This window comes from Hemiscyllium ocellatum, chromosome 32, assembly GCF_020745735.1.
Source record: "Hemiscyllium ocellatum isolate sHemOce1 chromosome 32, sHemOce1.pat.X.cur, whole genome shotgun sequence".
NCBI lineage: Eukaryota > Metazoa > Chordata > Chondrichthyes > Orectolobiformes > Hemiscylliidae > Hemiscyllium > Hemiscyllium ocellatum.
Window position 1 is genome coordinate 28,696,916 of NC_083432.1, and position 20,081 is coordinate 28,716,996.

Genomic DNA, 20,081 nt, shown 5'->3' on the forward strand with positions numbered 1-20,081 from the left:
ATATTTTTATTTTGCAGGTGGATAAATCCAAACCTGATATCACTGATGCTGATTTGGTTCCTGGTGATGGTGTCCTTACTGATGGTGGAGAATATAGCCCACCTTCAAATTCCCTTGAAGACAGGGACTACTACTTAGACTATGTGGTGACAATCACTGTTCCTTTAGTGATTGCTCTGATTCTATGCCTCATCCTTACTTATATAATGTGTTGCCGTCGAGAGGGCATGTAAGTTTCATTTCAACAATTTAAGTTTGATATCTCTTGGATTTTTCAGTGATTAGTAGGAAGTTTATTAGTTCATTACATTCTGAAATTTAAGGTTAAACTGCAAGAATTTCCATTTATGTTTGACCTTGCAAGTTCTTGAGATGTGACAAAGCGCTTCACAGGCAATTGCAAATATTTGTTACAATCTTCTTTGCATGTAATCCCTTGGGATCGATTATTATGTGTTGTGAGGTGACTAAGTAGTTCACAAACTCTAACACATGTGGAACAGGGTGGTGTTTCCTGAAGGGAGAGGGTTTTTGGGTGCTCTTTCCACTGTTTGCACTTCTTCTCTGTCTGAGAATGTTGGAAATGCATGAAACAGTTAGCTGCTTCGTGACTGTTTCTTTTCCAAATTGGGCAGGCTTGGGCTAAAGATTTCAAGTCAGTAGGAGGGGGAATTGCATTTGAGGATTGGAAAATATCCTTAAAGTGTTTCCTCTGCCCTGCTGATAACTGCTTGCTGTGACAAAGCTGGGAGTAGATAATGTGTTTTGGAAGACTTGTGTCAGGCTTGTGGACAATGTAGCCCATCCAATACAGCGGATTGACCATAATCAGTACTGGGTGTATTGGTCCAAGAGTGAACACTGACGTTGGAGTGCATCTTCTGCCGGTGGATTTGCAGGATTTTGTGAAGGCACGTCAGGTGATATTTCTCAAGGGATTTGTGGTGACTGCTGTACACTGTCTGGTCTCCAGTACATTTAGTAGGGTTGGTAACACTGCAGCCCTATAGACCATGAGACTGGTGCTGGGTTGAGATCTTTGTTATCAAATGCTTGGTTCTTCAGGTGATCAAAGACTACACTGGCACACTGGAGGCAATGTTGAATTCCACTGTCAATGTCTGCTTTCTCTGAGAGGACCTTCAATTCCAAAGGAATCAATGCACATTGTCCAGTGGCTCACCTTGTATTTTGATGATTGGAAGGAAATGGGGTGTGGCAAAAGCAGGCTGGTAGAACACCTTTGCCTTTTGTCTGCTCACCCTAAGGCCCATTCTCTCATATCCCTTGGTGAATGGATCACTGAGTATTTGGAAGCTGGATTCTGACAGAGCAAACACCACGTGCTGTCTGCATACTGTAGCTCGATGAAAGAGGTTGATCTTGGTTCTGGACTCAAGACCACACAGGTTGAACAATTTCCCACTCATTGTGTAGATTAGCTCCACACCATAGGGAAGCTACATGGATTTGGGGTGGAATGTTGTGGCAGAGAAGATGGAGAAAAGCATTGCTATGATGGTACTGCCTTGTTTGAGCCAGTTTGGATGGTTAATGTATCTAATGATGATCACAGCTCGCATGCATTGTGCAGAAGTAGGCGACAATGATGCATTTCTGCGGGCGATCGAATTTGAGGAGAACATGCCACTGTCCCTTCCAGCTGATAGAGTCACAGTTCTTTGTGAGGTCATAAAAAGACCATGTCTAGAAATTGCTGAATATCTTTGTACTTTTCTTGAATTTGTCTTGCCATGAATATCAGGTCAGTTGTTCCACCTGATGGAAGGATTTCTTGCTGCAACTCTGGAAGGAACTCTTTAGGCACTGGGAGGATTGAGCTGAAATTTTGTAATGACCTTCCCCAATGATACCCTTCTCACATTAGGCTCAAAACATCAACTTTGTTCATTTCTCCACAGATGCTGCCTGACCTGCTGAGTTTCTCTAGCATTTTCTGTTTTCTTTTCCAACCTCATGTCAGGCTATAGAAACGTAAAGGGAAGCAGCTAACTTATGTGCAACATGGTCCCGCAATTAACAACAAGATAACTGAGCAAATCATGGGAAAAATGTTCAATCTGTGGAGGCTGAGGGGTGACCTTATAGAGGTTTACAAAATTATGAGGGGCATGGATAGGGTAAATAGGCAAAGTCTTTTCCCTGGGGTTGGGGAGTCCAGAACTAGAGGGCATAGGTTTAGGGTGAGAGAGGAAAGATATAAAAGAGACCTAAGGGGCAACTTTTTCACACAGAGGGTGGAACGTGTATGGAATGAGCTGCCAGAGGAAGTGGTGGAGGATGGTACAATTGCAACATTTAAGAGGTATTTCGATGGGTATATGAATAGAAAAAGTTTGGAGGGATATGGGCCGGGTGCTGGCAGGTGGGACTAGATTTGGTTGGAATATCTGGTTGGCATGGACGGGTTGGACCGAAGGGTCTGTTTCCATGCTGTACATCTCTATGACTCTATGAGTCTATGTTGCTTGGATGTAAAATAATGTAAGTGTGGCGCTGGAAAGCACAGCCGGTCAGGCGACATCTGAGGAGGAAGACAGTCGATGTTTCGAGCTTAGGCTCTTTCTCAGGAATCTGAAACATCGACTCTCCTGCTCCTCAAATGCTACCTGACTGGCTGTGCTTTTCCAGCTTCGCACTTTTTGACTCTGATCTCCAGCATCTGCAGTCCTCATTTTCTCCTCTCTGTAAAACATTGTAAAACAACCTGACCTTAATTTCCAATGGTGTATGTCAATGTCCTTTATTGATCAGAGCATCGAGTATAGGAGTTGAGAGGTCATGTTGTGGCTGTACAGTACATTGATTAGGCCACTTTTGAAATATAGTGTGCAATTCTGGTCTCCTTCCTATCAGAAGGATGTTACGAAACTTGTAAGTGTTGAGAAAAGATTTACAAGGATGTTGCCAGGGTTGGACAGTTTGAACTATAGGGAGAGGCTGAATAGGCCTGGACTGTTTTCCCTGGAGCATTGGAGGATGAGGGGTGACCTTATAGAGGTTTATAAAATCATGAGGGGCAAGGATAGGGTGAATAGGCAATGTCTTTTCACTGGGAGTAGAGGAGTCCAGAACTAGAGGGCGTAAGGTGAGAGGGAAAGATTTAAATGGAACTCAAGCTGCAATTTTTTCATGGAGAGGGTGGTAAATGTATGCAATGAGCTGCCAGAGGAAGTGGTGGAGGTTGGTACAATTACAACATTTAAGAGGCAACTAGATGGGTATATGAATAGGAAGGGTTTAGAGCGATGTCAACTTTTATAGGTGCGCCATCGAGAGTATTCTGTTTGGATGTGTCACTACCTGAGAAGGCAACTGTTTAAGATTGGAGATGGTTACAGAGAGTGGTAAACTCATCCCGGACAATCACAAAGGCCAACCTCCCATCTATAGAATCCATCTACCAGGTCCTCTGTCAAGGAAAGGCCGCCAAAATTCTCAAAGATCCATCCCACCCTGGCAATGTTTTTCTGCAACCTCTACCATTGGGAGAAGATACAGAAGCCTGAACACACGCACCAGCTGGTTTTGACACAGTTTCACCCTATTGTTGTTAGAATACTGAATGGACTCACAAACTCTTACTTAACATTCGCCTCTACATGTGATTTTGTTTTTGTCGCTGTTTACCTACTATTTACTTATCTATGCAACTTAACTCTGTAATCTGCCTGTATTGCTCACAAGACAAAGCATTTCATTGTGCCTCAGTGCACGTGACCATAAATTCAATTCAACTTCAAATTCAATTCAATTCAAATTCAAATTCAAATTCAGAGAAATGGGCCAAGTGCTGACAAATGGGACTAGATTAGGTTAGGAAAACTGCTTGGCATGGGCGAGTTGAACAAAAGGGTCTCTTTCCATGTTTTTCATCTCTGTGAATCGATGACACCATAGAAGGGTGGCATGTTGAAAGTCGACACTAATCTGTTTAATTTTTGTGTTGAAGTATTGGTGTTGCCCTGTAGATCAAGAGTCAATAGACTATGGTGTAATGCAAAAATTCCAGGGCTTTTTTTTAAAAGTGCTATGGGGTCTGTTAATTGGGTTGGCAGAAGAAGCTTCAGTTTAATTATTTATCTGAAAGTCAATACCATCCATCATTTCAAAGTTTGTGAGAAGATTTGTGGCTCGGGTGCTGAACAGACACATCGACCTAGATAGGACTATCTAGGATATCACCACTATCATAGGACAAGCCAGACAGAGAACAGCCAGAGAATTCCTAGAAGCATGGCATTCATCCCCAAACTCCATCAACAGACACATCGACCTGGACCCCATATACAAACCACTACAGCTGAAACTGACACCCGGAAGCGGCAAGAACAAACCACTATAAATACCGGAAGAAACATCAAAGCAGCGCTTCACACAAGGCTCCAACAGCACTGATGATGTTCCCTAGCCAGGGAACGAAACGTTTGCAGCAAAAACTTCCAGCTCGGCGAGCAGAACCACAACGACCTAGACCCTATATACCGGCCACTGCAGCGGACAGCTACTGACAACCGGAAGCGGCAGATTCAAACCAGTATAAATGCCGGAGGAATCAGCACAGAAGCGCTTCACAGGAGGCTCCCAAGCACTGAAGATGTCACCTAGAAAGGGGACAAAACGTTTGCAAGAAAAACTCCCAGCTCGGCGAACAGAACCACAACACCATCCATCATTCTTACACTTATTGGCACTGAGGTCCCTAACATTATGATCAGTGGTTTAATAGCAAGTTTAAATTACTGGCAATAGTAAGTTATGAGACAGAAAAGTTAATGTTAATTTAAAAATCTCAAGAAACCTCTTCACCTATGGTCATGTTTACAGTTGTAAAATAATAGAGAATTGCATCTTTCTGGAGTTCATTAAGAGATCATAGAAACTGTTACCATTAAAGCAATCACAACAAAATCGAGATACATTATTCAATGATATCTGTGATGCTGTGGATACCAAAAGAAGATCATTTTCAACAAGCAAGATAACTAAAAGAGCTAATAAAGTTTCCACTTGCACCAAGTACCAGAGGATTATCAACAATTATCAAGTAATGTATTAATAATAAAAAGAAACTGGATTTCAAGACCCATTGGTCAAGTAAGATGTTGTAATACTAGAGAAAAGTTTAACATTGTTGTACAACAAGATTATCAAGATAGTCCAAACTCATCCAGATGGCAAATTAGGGTATCCCTGAGTCTTTGTTGGCAGGTTATAAGTAACTACTAAAATGGGAAAGATCTTCAACTGAATTTTATCAGACTACAAAGACTCTCTACTGCCTCGAATACACAAGGAATATATTAATACAATAGTTCATTGCTTCACTATTCATAAGGTTTTACACCTCCTGCAAGATGGTACTTTCTGCTATCGCACTTTCAACTTGGCAGCAAGCTTGCCGATACCGTTGTTTCTATTTTCACTGATTGGTTATTGGCTTCTTCCAAAATTCATTATAGAGCTTGTTACAACTTCATTCATGGCTACTGATGGGGCTGCAAGCATGGAATCCACCTGCAGGAATTATTCCCGAGCAGTGAAATGGAATGATCCTGGAAAGAGAATCCACAATCTGCTTTCCGTTGCCTTGGAGGAATTTTGTTGGAGCCACCTCAATCCTTTAGAAGGTTCAGCACTCAGCGATGAAAAGATACATCAGTTACAAGAAGCCCTTTTTAATAAACTCACTGTGGGGGATACTTAAGAAGAAAGAACAATATTCCTGACAAGGCATTAGCTGGGAATATGCAGACAGTTTTCTTCCAGAAAGTTATGTATTTAAGTGAGGTGATGTTGACTGCAGTTAAAGAACATGAGTTGTTAAGGTCAGGAGTCATGGGCAAGATGTTTGAAGGTAAAGGGACAGCTGGAAAATGGGAATATTGAAAATGAAAAATGGGATAGCGCAAGTCCAGAAGCAGTATACTCCTTATAGCTGAAAGGAAAGGATGGTAGGTGTAAGGAATGCTGGATGACTAGAGAAATTGAGGTTTTGGTTAAGAAAGAGAAGGAAGCATTTGTCAGGTATAAACAGGAGAGATTGAAAGAATCCTTAGGAGAGTATAAAAGCATTAGGAGTATACTTATGAGGGAAATCAGGAGGGCAAAAAGGGGACATGAGATCGCTTTGGAAAGGAGGGTTAAGAAGAATCCAAAGGGATTTTATTAATGCATTAAGGACAAAAATGTAATAAGGGAGAGAATAGGTTCGCTCCAAGATCAGCAAGGCAGCCAATGTGTGGAGCTGCATGAAATGGGGGAGATACTAAATGAGTATTTTTCATCAGTGTTTACTGTGGAGAAGGATATGGAAGATATAGAATGTGGGGAAATAGATGGTGACATCTTGAAAAATGTCCATATTACAGAGGAGGAGGTGCTTCATGTCTTGAAATGCATAAAACTAGATAAATCCTCAGGACCTGATCAGGTGTACCCTAGAACTCTGTGGGAAGCTAGAAAAGTGATTGCTGGACCCCATGCTGAGATATTTGTATCATCGATAGTCACAGGTGAGGTGCTGGAAGACTGGAGGTTGGCTAACATGGTGCCACTGTTTAAGAAAGGTGGTAAGGACAAGCCAGGGAACTATGGACCAATGAGCCTGACATCGGTGCTGGGCAAGTTGTTGGAGGAAATCCTGAGGGACAGAATTTACATGTATTTGAAAAGATAAGGACTGATTAGGGATAGTCAGCAAGACTTTGTGCTTGGGAAATCATGTCTCACGAACTTAATTGAGTTTTTGAAGAAATAACAAAGAGGATTGTTGAGGGCAGAGTGGTAGATATAATCCATATGGACTTCAGTCAGACATTTGACAAGTTTCCTCTTGGGAGACTGGTTGGCAAGGTTAGATCACATGGAATACAGGGAGAACTAGCCATTTGGATACAGACTGGCTTGAAGGTAGAAAACAGAGTGTGGTGATGGAGGGTTCTTTTTCAGACTGGAGGCCTGTGACCAGTGGAGTGCTACAAGGATCGTTGCTGGGTCCGCTGATTTTCATCATCTATATAAATGATTTGGATGTGAACATAGGAGGTATAGATAGTAAGTTTGGGAATGAATCCAAAATTGGAGGTGCAGTGGACAGCAAAGAAAATTACCTCAGAGTACAATGGGATCTTGATCAAATGGGCCAATGGGCTGAGGAGTGGCAGATGGAGTCTAATTTAGATAAATGCAAGGTGCTGCATTTTGGAAAGGCAAATCAGAGCAGGACTTATACACTTAATGTTAGGGTCCTGGTAAGTGTTGCTGAACAAAGAGACCTTGGAGTACAGGTTAATAGTTCCTTTAAAGTGGAGTCGCAGGTAGATAGGATAGTGGAGAAGGTGTCTGGTATGCTTTCCGTTATTGGTCAGAGTATTGAGTATAGGAGTTGGGAGATCATGTTGTGGCTGTACAGGACATTGGTTAGGCCACTTTTGGAATATTGTGTGCAATTCTGGTCTCCTTCCTATCAGAAGGATATTGTGAAATTTGAAAGGATTCAGAAAAGATTTACAAGGATATTGCCAGGGTTGGAGGATTTGAGCTATAGGGAAAAACGGAAGAGGTTAGGTCTGTTTTTCATGGAGTGTTGAAGGCTGAGGAGTGACCTTATAGAGGTTTATAAAATCATGAGGGGCATAGATAGGATAAATAGACAAGATATTTTCTCTGGGATGGGGGAGTCCAGAGCTAATGAGCATAGGTTTAAGGTGAGAGGGAAAAGATGTAAAAGGGACCTAAGGGACGACGTTTTCACACAGAGGGTGGTGCATGTATGGAATGAACTGCCAGAGGAAGTGGTGGAAGCTGGTACAATTACAGTATTTAAAAGGCATCTGGATGGATGTATGAATAGGAAGGGTTTAGAGGGATGTGGGCCAGGTGCTGGCAAATGGAGCTATATTAGGTTCAGAAAACTGATAGGCATGGACGAGTTGGATCGAAGGGTCTGTTTCCATGATGTATATCTCTATGACTCTAAATACATTCTGATTCCAGCTGCACCACTCACATCCTCATTACTAATAGCACTCACAACACGACCCTCCATTTATGACTTTGCATTTCATTTATGTTTCTTGTGCTCTTGCTTGCAGTCATCACTATTACAGCCCTTTATTTGTCACATAGCATGTGCAGATTGTCAGCTGGCAGCTCCAAATATCTCACTATATGTCACTTTCTTGTAGAATGTTGCACACTGTAGAAGGCAATAGGTCTTTACCAGAGGAAGGAGAGCCATTCTACACATTCTCCCCTCTTAAAGAGAGATTCCTGGCCAAATGGGAGTGGCCAGATGATGTGGCTACTGCGAACACTAGAAGACACATTTTACAGGATTTCTTTATACCTAATCCCCTGTGCCTTCTGACTTCTCTCACAAAGTTTGTGTGATAAGGGGCAGCTGCTTCCAACCTCAATCTGCTTCTATCTGTTGTCCCTTGACATGACATATTAATTTATGTATCTCTCTTGCATTTCAATGCTGGGACTGTTGATGGCTCTTAGCCCACAGAGAAAGAAAAGGGCAGCGTTTCCGAAGTTGACCTGACTCTTGCAAGCACCAGCCAGATATTGAAACCTCATGATATCTTGAGGCTAGATTAGAGGACATGGTGTAAGCAGTGATTTAATGGGGCCTGTGTTCACAAGACCTAAGACAAAGGACTAGGACACCACAAACACAGGATGGTGACATTGCAAATTGGTTATGCTGAGAAGCAAACTTTTGAGGTCCAAGGCAAATGAAGAATATTGGTGAACATCCACCAAGAAACGTGGAGTGCACTGTTCAACCTGCCAGATAACTTATAAACCTGCCAGATAACTTACAAACAATATCAGCATGAAAAAGTCCATCTCCAATTGCAATTGTGCTCTCGTTCAAAGCTTGATCTGCAGCCACTCTATCTATACTCATTGAGAGTATTGCATTGTAATACTCACAGAGTTTATGGAAGCTCAGGGGAAAAACCCAGGTCAAATTCCTGAAATTTATACTCAGCCTTCCCTAATCGAGGAATTCCCTGGCTGATAGTTGTATGGAGAGATAATAGATTTTAATGGAGAGACAAACAGGAATAAGTGGTGCCAATGGAAGGAGCAAATCAAGAGGGTCCTCTGGAACAGTGGTAGTATCCCTATCCCTGGACCAAGAGACCTGAGTTCAATTTCCAACTGCTTCAGATGTGTATAATAATATCTCTGAACAGGTTGATTAGGAAAATATGTCAAAAAAAAAGGAAACAAAGATAAAGGAACTATTGCAGTGGCACATGAACATTTCATGTAGCACTGGAAAGAAAATAAACCCTATTAACAGAGCTTCAATCTACTTCTGTACTCAACCAAATACTCAACTGAATGTTATCTTCAAGGTGAATGGATGAATCTCTTTTGAAGTTAAATAAAACCATTTGATTTAAGAGTCTAATGATGATCATGAAGCCATTGTCGATTGTCAGAAAAACCCACTAATGTCCTTAAGGGAAGGAAACTGCCAGCCTTAACTGGTCTGGCCAACACGTGACTCCATATCCACAACAATGTTGTTGACTCTTTACTGCCCTCTGGGAGTTAAGGATGAGCAATAAATGCTGATGTAGGTAGCAACGCCTACATCCTATAAATGAATGTAAAAAAATCAACAAATTAGTCCGTATTCGACCTAGGTGTTATTTGATCAGAATGTTGGTAATTAGCAATGGCTTCTGTTTCAGAATTTTTACATTTATGAATGAACCTTCGACAATTTCCTCTTCCCTTACTGAACAATATTGACTTCCTTTTGTTCATTTGCAGAGCAAAAAGAGACGCAAAGACTTCAGAGTAAGTTGTTTTTTTTATTATAAGTAAATCAGTTCATTAAGTGAAATATGTTGAATGCAGAATAACTGTCTTCATATGCATTAAATAATACAACGTTCTGAAAAATGTGCATCACTATTTCAGTGGTAAGCAGATAGTAAGTAACTAATTTACAGGAGTGTCTCTGAACTGGAATAAAGAAAAAAAAAGGAGTATTTGCCCTGGCAAATTTCATCTCAGCTGTGTGAGAAAACCAGACATCACCTTGTTACAAAGATTGTGCCAGATGTAAGTGAAGGCAAAGTTGGTGAAGAATTCTGACATCAATATTTAAGGGTTTTAGGCAACAGCCAATGCAATCTCTGGGACATCAGGATGATATTTGCTACATGGAGCTGGTGGCTATGGGCAAGGGTATCACTGCATTCAACGTTTCTGCCTCAATCCAGATTATGCAGTAATATTAAAATTAACTTAGTGAGCACTTATAGCTCCATTTCCTCCAATTTATACAAGGAATGTGGCATGATATTCCAATGTCAATGCCATACTGTATTTGAGAAAGCACAGGTGTCAATGATACAGTTTTATGGCCATTTAAGCAACAAGCTACTCTTTTGTTATGTAGGCCATGCTGTCACCTAGTACTAATGGCTCAAGGCTATCTGCTGCACCTTTTAGAATTTATGTTGTTGCATTACTGTTTGCAGACATTAACAAGAAAAATATAAAAAGCTGTGTGCTGATAATCTTGAGTCAGCCATACATTTTGCACTTTCAGGCCGGCAGTAATAAAGTTGCACCATGTGTTCAGATTGCTAACTTGCAAGACATATCGTCAGTTTCTGTATTTGCAAAATCCCTTTGGCTTTCCCTTTAGTATACAGGATGTCCCCCGGAACCATCTCCAAGGAAGGAAAAGCTTGGGGAGAAATTTTCTTCGTATCAGAGAGGGTTCAAATATCTTAAATGGACTGAATTTAGTGTTAAAAGATGTATAGAGTGAGACGTTATAGGAAAGTTGGAACTCCACCAATTCCCTATGAATTCTGTGCGGTGTTGTTAGAACAGACAAGCAGGAGGATCCAGCTGTTGCATTCGGGTGGCAGCCCAGATAGGTTGCCTGCCACAAGTGAGCAGAGGTGACCACCCAGATGAATGCCTGAAGCATAGCAACTCGTGCTTGGTTGCAGTGCCGGAAAGAGTTTAATGATTCAACCAGAGCCATTAAGATAGCACCTCCTTAGCTCCGCATCTCCCACAGGCCCAGCGCTCAAACCTTCCTTCCCCACATTCTTATCAGTCTTCTCTGATCCAAGCGGTGTACCTCTCCAAAGCTTCTGCTGCTTTCTCATGCACGCTCTTTATCAGTTTCAAACCTAGTGCCCATATTATCTGTTGTATCTTCCAATGTGTATTAAAGACATGACTGATTTACTGGTCGGAATACCAGCACTTCCATCTCCCTTCCCACAAAATGTTATTGTACTGGTGTCTGAAATTGTTGATGAGAGATGCTGCTTGCTAAGGGCTGTAATACTGGTCGACTAGCAGCATTATCAGCCTACATGTACCGACCTATAAAGACACCAAGAAGCATGTGATGGAATGCTGGCTCTCAGACAACCTTTTAAACAGGGATTACTTTGCATGCAAAATGTGTTGTATTTGTGTGGCCACGTTGTGTGGTCACATTGTGTGGTCACATTAATCCTATACATTCCAACAAAGGCATTAATGACAAAAAATGAATTGGTATTAGTCCTGAGCTTTGCAGAGATCCCGGATTTCACTTTCTTTTTGTTCATCCACACTGAGTTATAAACAAGAAAACTGAAAGGAACCTTCTCAGTGAGAATCAAGTGTTGTAATCTTGGACCAGAGTTTATTTTGACTCCAGTTCCTTGTTGAATGTACCATCTTGTGATGCCAAGAGCAAAATATTTTACAGATGATGCAAGTAAAATGCCTAGCACGGTGATGACGTGCCTGAATGCAACAGCTGATCATACATAATGCATACAGTTTGTGGGTGTTGCAAAGCTGCATATGTTAATAAGCCAACAGTTTCAGTTGTAAGCTACAACTTGACTAGGTGCTCTGCTGGAGTATCAGTCGACACATAAAGCAATATAAGAGCTGTACAGTCCACTTGTCAAGAATGGAGCACTAGCAGAATTATAGTCAACGCATTGCCAGCTTGAGTTATTTTTCTGGTAAATATGATGTATTTTTCTTGGGAGCTTATTTACTTTGAGCCATATAATTTGTTCCCAACTCCTGTATATGGTACTAGCATTGGCTGTCACCTCCTTTTCTGGGGAGGGCACTCTGGAATGGTAAAAACTTTGTGTGGCTGACGAATTGCTCTGGAAGATAGGAAAAGACATGGTTAATTTGCAAATGGCAATGACCATCAATTAAATCAATAACCTGTTCAATCTGTTCTTACAAATGTTGGTGGAGGGCAAAATGTTGCACAATACTGTGGATAAACTCTCCTGATTTTCACTGAATCTTTTACATCCAGCTGAGCAAGGCCTTCAGGCCCCAGTTTAACAGAGAGGGGGTCAGTTTCAATGCCCTAAATAATATATGCCAGTCTTGCCAACCTTACAGGAACACTAATATCCAGCACTACATTATATATTTTCCACCTCACTCCCCTATGTCCCTATGGAAAGCACTGGGAAGCAGCATTACTGACAGGACTGTGTGCTTGATCAATTTCTCCAACCTTAATTCTTGAACATGCTCTTAGCCCTCGAGAAAATTGGGATCCCTACTTTGCCAGTTACAAGAAGTGCAAATATTCAGTGTTAAATCATTCTGAATGAACTATGAGTTCAAATTTTTATTTTAAAATATGCTTCCTACCTTTTACTCTTTTAGCATTCAACTTGTTCATCACCATTCAATTCAAGACAATGCCTGTGAACTTAGAGATTTGGCTAAAAGCAGGGATGGCATCCGGCCTCTCTCCACTCTCCCTATGTTTAATGCAAGAACGGGGGAAAGAGCACCACCACGTCTGCCTTTCAACTATGACACTTCCCGTGTACCTCTTGTATTAGACCAACAGTAAGTTCAACTCTCCCTTTTGCAAAATTATCATAGTATAAGAAAGAATTGATCAATGAATTGTGAATACTCAGGGACTGTCAACTTTCTGGTGAATGTATTGGACATCTACTGCTTATTTTTGTTTTTATGTTTAGGATGCTATATTTAATGCTTGCTAATTGAATGCTACAACTTCAATTTTGCATCCAAATCAAAAAATGTTTTATCAAATAAACTTTTTTGTTGTAGCTCATTACTCACCTGCAATGCAACTTGGTCTCATGGTAAACAAAGTTGTTAAGATTGTTGCAAGCATGTGCCTGTTTTCCCTATGGCTAGCCATTGTTCAGAGATAGTTACAACAATATTGTTATTCTACAGGGATTTAATTTTTTTTAAATTTCCAGAATGTGTGACATGTAAAAAAATGGGATTGGTATCAGACTGAAATTGCAGAGACCCATAACACCAACAGCAATACTTTGCATTTATATAGCAGCTGTAACACAATAAAATGTCCCAATAAGCTTCAAGGGAACTGACAAAGAGTTAAGTTTTAAGAACTGTTGTAAAGCAGGAAAGAAAGGTAAAGATGGAAAGATTTTGTGAGGAAACTTTGTAGTTTGAAGTATTTGTATCTGAAAGCAGTCACTAATGGTGAACAGATTCAGCGCAACAGAAGAGCCAGAACTGGAAGAAAATGGAGATATAAACTTAAATTGGTCCATGATCACCAAATAAAGATAAATTTTATTTCTTCCAATTTGCACTTAAAAGACAGTTATAAAATGTGATTGCAGCGATGTGAAATAGTCTTGTGTGCATTAAATGTATGTCTACATAGCTCTCAAATTACCCGGGTGATTTTCAGTGCTAAAGACTAAGAATTAACACAGAACATTTAAAGCAAATTATTTTACTAAACTGCATGTCATATTACAATAGTCAAAGAGCTGATGTTTCAGGCAGAAGACTTTATTAAGCAGTAAAAGAAATCCTGTGGCACAATTTTAAAGAGGTTGTGTTGTTCCCATCAATAACTAATTCCCATTTTAGCATCATATTCTGTAATTGGCACTCAAGTATTCATTAAACAGTATACTATCTCTTTGTAGGGCAAGTACCGAATAAAATTGTTTAAAATGTTGAATAATTAAATTCACTTAATTCTGCAGAGAAACTGAAGGGACTGTTTTTCTCTCCTCAATATGACATGAACGTCTTGCACCAGACTGAACTGAAAGTACTAAAATCGTTTGGTCACTTATAACTTGAGTATTACTTATAAAAAAATGTGCTAGTGATTTGTTAGACTTTACATCTCAGTACCTAACAGATAGTATCAAACACTTCGGTTGACAGAGGCTGCGAACTGACTATAACCAACCAGCTTGTGCTTGCAAAACTCAAAATCTAGTGTCCAAAATTCGATGCAATGGTTAGATTAAACAACACTTGCCAAACAACAGAAATTGCTGGAAAAGCTGAACAGGTCTGGTAGCATTTGTGAAAGGTCACCAGACCTGAATTGTTAACTCTGATTACTCTTCACAGATGCTGCCACACCTGCTGAACTTTTCTAGCAATTTCTGTTTTCATTTCTGATTGACAGTACCTGCAATTCTTTTGACTTTTACTTGCCAAGCAATCCCAATTGAGTTTAGAATTGCATGCACAATCAAGTTAAGCTTATCAGTTGGATTCACAGTGTGGATAAATCACACATGGTAGAAGCTATGCATGCATATGCAGGATCCTGTCCTTTGCAAGTGGAAAAAACAATGTCCAGGGATTGCGCCTTTTTCAATTAATCAAAGTTTGGGGGACAGTCATTTCCTGGTGCATTCCTCATGGCTCTGTTTTGATGAATCAAAGTTGATTTGCCTGTTTTGAATTTACTTGGTAGTAACTGTTCCTTATCATGTTTTGCATGGCAAAAACACTACCAATCGATACCCTCTTCTCATGCAGTACAGATGGTTGAGATTTGCTATTCTTGCAATTTTGTCCTGATGAGGACAAGATAAAAAGCTTTTACAGTACAGTCTGTCTTTTTTTAAAAAATTATTATATTGTTTTGGTTATAAACTTATTTGCCATTTTTCTTTAAGTTCTTTCACCCTATTAAACTGACACTTATCTGTTACGCGATGTAAGCCGGAAGGGCTGACTTTATGAATGTAAAATCTGGCAGGTGAGATACACTGACAAAGCTGTGTTTCTAAGACAGACTCCATAACACAGGTTCTAAATTTTATTTATTCTGGAATTTATGCTTTATAGCATATACATTCATGACAACATTATGATAAATTCAAAGTTCATATTTACAAGATTTACAAGTAAAAATATCAATGCAAATGAAAAGATAAAGATAATTATTTTAAAATTCAAGCTACAATTATAGATGTGCTTCAATTATAGTGAATCCTTGAATACCTGTCACATTAACCTTCTCAGCAAAAAGTATAAATTTATTTCTTTCATAACATGAGATCAATAAAAAAGCAACATTTTATACATTATAATCAAATTGTAAAAGGATATGTTAATAAATCTTGCAACATAAATACTTAAAAGAACATTTCCACAGTCCATTTTTGCCAGGTTTTCCTGAGCAGCCATAAGAATGAGTGACTCAACAATTTCAACAATCTTTGAAAATGATCTGAATATAGTTGCAGAACTCCCACATATTTAAAGCCAAACTCACTTCAGGCAGCTGACAGGGACACCCAATGAATTTGTGAACCAATTTGGCCTCCATCTGTTTTTGAGAGGACTTCCCACATAGGATATCCCTTTACAAAACTGGTCAATGGAACAGTGACTTCATGGTCAAAACATAATGAAATGAAAAGGAAATTCTAACCTAGGTTAGCCTGAAGGGTAGCCATAAGTGTTGGATTAAAATAATTTTTCACTATCAGTTATTTGTTGCATACAGGTATTTGCCTAGTTTATTTATCACTAGATTTAGCAGATAAGTATGTATTAATTTGTTAAATTATGCACATTTTAGTTATTTTTCATTTATTCATGTTTGAAAATGTTTTATTTTTCCATAGGGAGCCTCACAGTGACCCCTCTCCAAGGTGAGTTTGCCATCAAGTTGTAAATTAACAAACTCTATGAAATGATATTAAAAGGGTTTAAACATTATTGAACTAGCTAGTAGTTTAAATACAAATTGATTCAGATTTGACCATCTCACGAACATAATAGTAAACTGCTTCTAGCAGATCATTCATACCACCTACAGTTCAATGCATGATACTGCGACAGTAAGTAACTCATCGAACAGCCGTAATGCTTCCTTTATGGAATTTGTCTTTTGCAGAAACCAGCCAAAAACACAACAGCAAAAAACTGGTAAGTGTTTCAGTATCATAAGAATATAATGGTATATAACTTTAAAAAAACAGAAAGATTGCGATATCATTGAAATATTTTATTAATATGGGCATTGGGAATATGGGAACAGAAATAAGCCATTCAGTTGCTTCAGTCTGTGGTACCATTCAATTAAATCATTGCTGTTCTGATTTTAACTAACTTTTTGCATATTCCTTGGTTCCTGATCTGTTAACACCATTACCTAACTAAAGAAAAATTAATCTTCATTTTGACATTTTCCATTGATATATCCTCAACTGCAACTTAAGGAGAGGTCTAGACTTCCCTTACCAGTTTTGTGAGTAGAAGTGCTTTCAGACATGTCCCTGAACTACCTAGTGCTAATTATTGATGTTATGTACAGGTATATGAGAGATGTTCTTTGGGGAGGGAACCTGCAATTGGATCAGACTGCTCTCCACCAACATTGTCAGTGCAGTCTCAATCAATGGGTAGGAATCAGATAGCTTCCCAGTCAGATCTGGAGTCAGGCAGGGCTGCCCTCTCTCTCCTGCCTTGTTTGTGTGCTGCATAGAGCCATTTGCCAAGTCCATCAGGAAGGATGCGAGCCTGAGAGGGGTGACTATTCCTGGCAGCGGAGGCCTGCAGGTCAAGGCCTCCCTGTACATGGATGACATCGCCGGTTTCTGCTCGGATCCGCTGTCTGTGCGCAGACTCATGTGCATATGTGATCAGTTTGAACGGGCCTCGGGGTCCAAGGTAAACTGAGGCAAGAGCGAGGCCATGCTCTTCGGGAACTGGGCTGACCAATCCTCGATCCCCTTCACTGTCAGGACTGACCACCTGAAGGTGCTGAGTATTTGGTTCACGGAGGCTGGGGCGAGTGACAAGTCTTGGGAGGAGCGTATAAGCAAAGTGAGGCAGAAATTGGGTAGATGGAAACTACGGTCACTCTCCATCGCGGGAAAAAAACCTGGTCATCAGGTGTGAGGCACTGTCATTGCTGTTATACGTGGCACAGGTCTGGCCTACTCCCAGAACCTGTGCCGCTGCAGTCACCTGAGCCATCTGCCAATTTATATGGAGGTCAAAGATGAACTGTGTCCGAAGGGACTCGCTGTCCAAAGATCTGGGCAACAGGGGAAAAAAATACACCCAATGCCACCCTCACCCTGATGGCCACCTTTGTGTGTGGCTGCATCAAGCTGTGCATGGATCCCCGGTACACAAACACCAAGTGTCACTACGTACTGAGGTTCTACTTGTCCCCGGTGTTGCGAAGGATGGATGGGCCTGGCCTCGCTGCCACGGAACGCTCCGAGCAGTTGGACCGTTCCGTATTACCTGTCCTTCGTGGAGAAGTTTATGAATAAAAACACCTTTGACCACAAGTCCATCAGGAAGTGGTCAGCACGTAGTGTCCTTGAGACCCTTCGGGAAAAGGAGAGGGCGGATCCTGTCGTGCGTTTCCCTGAGCAGACTGTCAAAGCCATTTGGCAGAATGCCTCATCGCCAGAACTTTCCAACAAGCACCAAGACATGGCTTGGCTGGTGGTGAGAAGGGCTCTGCCTGTGGGATCCTTTATGCATGCCCGGACTCTCAGCCACACCGCACGCTGCCCCAAAGCAGCTGCAGAGGGGTTGAGACTGTCACACACCTCCTTCTGGAATGTGCCTATGCAGAAGAAGTCTGGAGAGGAATGCAATGGTGTTTGTCGAGGTTCATCCCGAGCAGTGCCATGATGCGGGACTCCATGCTCTACGGTCTGTTCCCTGGGATGCACACCGAGATGAACATCAACTGTGCCTGGAGGATCATCAACTCAGTGAAGGACGCTCTCTGGGCGGTCCGAAACCTGTTGATCTTCCAGCTGAAGGAGTTGACCCCAACTGGCACATTCCAAGGTCCAAGACTGCGTGGTGAGGGACGCGCTGAAGCTTGGGACAGCTGGCGCCAAGGCGCAGTGGGGAAAGACCACCGTGTATCATCTGCCTGCCTAAGAAGAACGGGGGCCCACGCAGTCATTTGGGCTCTGCTGACGCCTCAGCTAAATATATGGACATATGATTGATAAACGTACTGACCTATATATAAAAATGATAAATTCTGATCTCTGTATGTAAATGTTTACATATGTATGGCATGACCAACCGTACAGCCCATCAAATTATTTTATGAATAAAATATATTTTTGAAATAAAAAAAAGTTATGTCTCTTGTTCTGACCTACCCAGCTAGATGAAGTAGCTTCCTTGGATAGCACAGTGGCTCAGTGGTTAGTACTGCAGCCTCAAAGCATCAGGGACCTGGGTTTGATTCTTGCCTCAGGACACTGTCTGTGTAGAGTTTGAACATCCTCCCATGTCTGCGTGGGTTTCCTCCAGGTGCTCTGGTTTCCTTCCACAGTCCAAAGATGTGTAGATCAGGTGAATTGGCCATGTTAAATTGCCCATTGTGTTAAGTGCATTAGTCAGGGATAAGTATAGGGTAGGGGAATGGGTCTACATGGATTACTCTTTGGAGGGTCAGTATGGACTTGTTGGGTCAAAGCTCCTGTTTGCATATTGTAGGGAATCTATACTAATCTTTCTATCTTCCCTATGAAATCACATTACCATCTTAAACACTTCAATTCAATCTCCCTGTTAATCTCCTATACTGATCCGGGTATGTTGACAGTGTTCCATTACACTCCTGCTGATGGTGGACAGGTGTTGGGAAATCAGAAGGTGAGTTACTTGGCACAGACTTCCTGGTCTCAGTCTGGTTCTTGTAGCCACAATATTTATGTGGCTAATCTAGTCACTGGTATCCTCCAGGATATTGATGGTAGAGGATTCAGCAATGGTACTGTTGTTAAATGTAAATTACAGAAAAGTCAATTTTATATACACGATGAAGTAAAGGGATGTACCAAATAAAGAGATACAGTAAGGGAAATGATGCCAGAGGGTTATCTCTTGCCTAAATCATTTCATGATTTTCAATTTGGACTATATTTATCTATAAGAGCTTAAGGAACAGTTTTCAGAATTAGATCATTGAATGAATTGTTTGATTTAACAAATACATCTTTATATGGACTTATGTATGTAAGTATCTTTATATGAATGCTGCTTATGCATAAGTGTTGCTTAAACAGAAATGTTACAATAAGCTTAGGTGTATTGAAAGTCAACATACACAGTACTTCTATCTTTCACTAAAGCTTAACTATAATTTAAATCTTCGAAAAATCTCAGTGTCATTATACTTTCACTGTCTGCATTACATAGGTAGGTCCTCATAATGGTCTAGAACAATGTTTCTCAACGGGGGGTGAAGTGCCCCCTGAGGGGTGTTTGCCTTCCTTCGGTGGGCATTGAAGTCAAAGGGGGCAGCGAGGGGGCACTGAATGACTTTGTAGAGAGCTTACCAATCGCTTGGAAGACTGCCATGTCCTTGAATGACTTGCTGTGTGCAGATGGATAACACGAGTCACATAACACGAGTCTGTTATTTTCCCTGCACCCATGGAGGTGGCGCTCTGATTGGTTGTTGCGCTATTATTGATAGTCTTCTCTGTCTTCCCATTTGAATTTGTTTGCAGTTGGCACTGATTCTACTGCCGAGATCAATATCAGCTAACTCGTGTCTCTTCTAGGAAGACGAAACGCAGCTTTTCAACTGTTCTACCGGGTGGCACAATGAATGCACATTACAGCTAATTAGCCAATCAAATTTTGCCACTTATCTGAGCATCTTAAAATTATCGTGATAAAGTAATATTCATGATTCCATCAGGGTATGCGAGCGACAGTGTAAAAATGGCCTCATCGAGTAAGAAAAAGTG

At 40.8% G+C, this 20,081-nt stretch overlaps 1 protein-coding gene across 5 annotated transcripts in view; it reads left to right on the plus strand.

Annotated features, from left to right (window-relative positions):
• Window positions 1-20,081, plus strand: part of LOC132831040 (epsilon-sarcoglycan-like) — an 86,511-nt gene that overhangs the window by 63,361 nt on the left and 3,069 nt on the right. For all 5 annotated transcript variants that reach the window (XM_060849088.1, XM_060849087.1, XM_060849091.1 and 2 more), the window contains exons 8-12: window positions 18-229; window positions 9,823-9,849; window positions 12,721-12,909; window positions 15,960-15,986; window positions 16,232-16,263. In XM_060849088.1, the coding sequence (XP_060705071.1) occupies window positions 18-229; window positions 9,823-9,849; window positions 12,721-12,909; window positions 15,960-15,986; window positions 16,232-16,263 (487 nt within the window). The remainder of the gene's footprint in view (window positions 1-17; window positions 230-9,822; window positions 9,850-12,720; window positions 12,910-15,959; window positions 15,987-16,231; window positions 16,264-20,081) is intronic.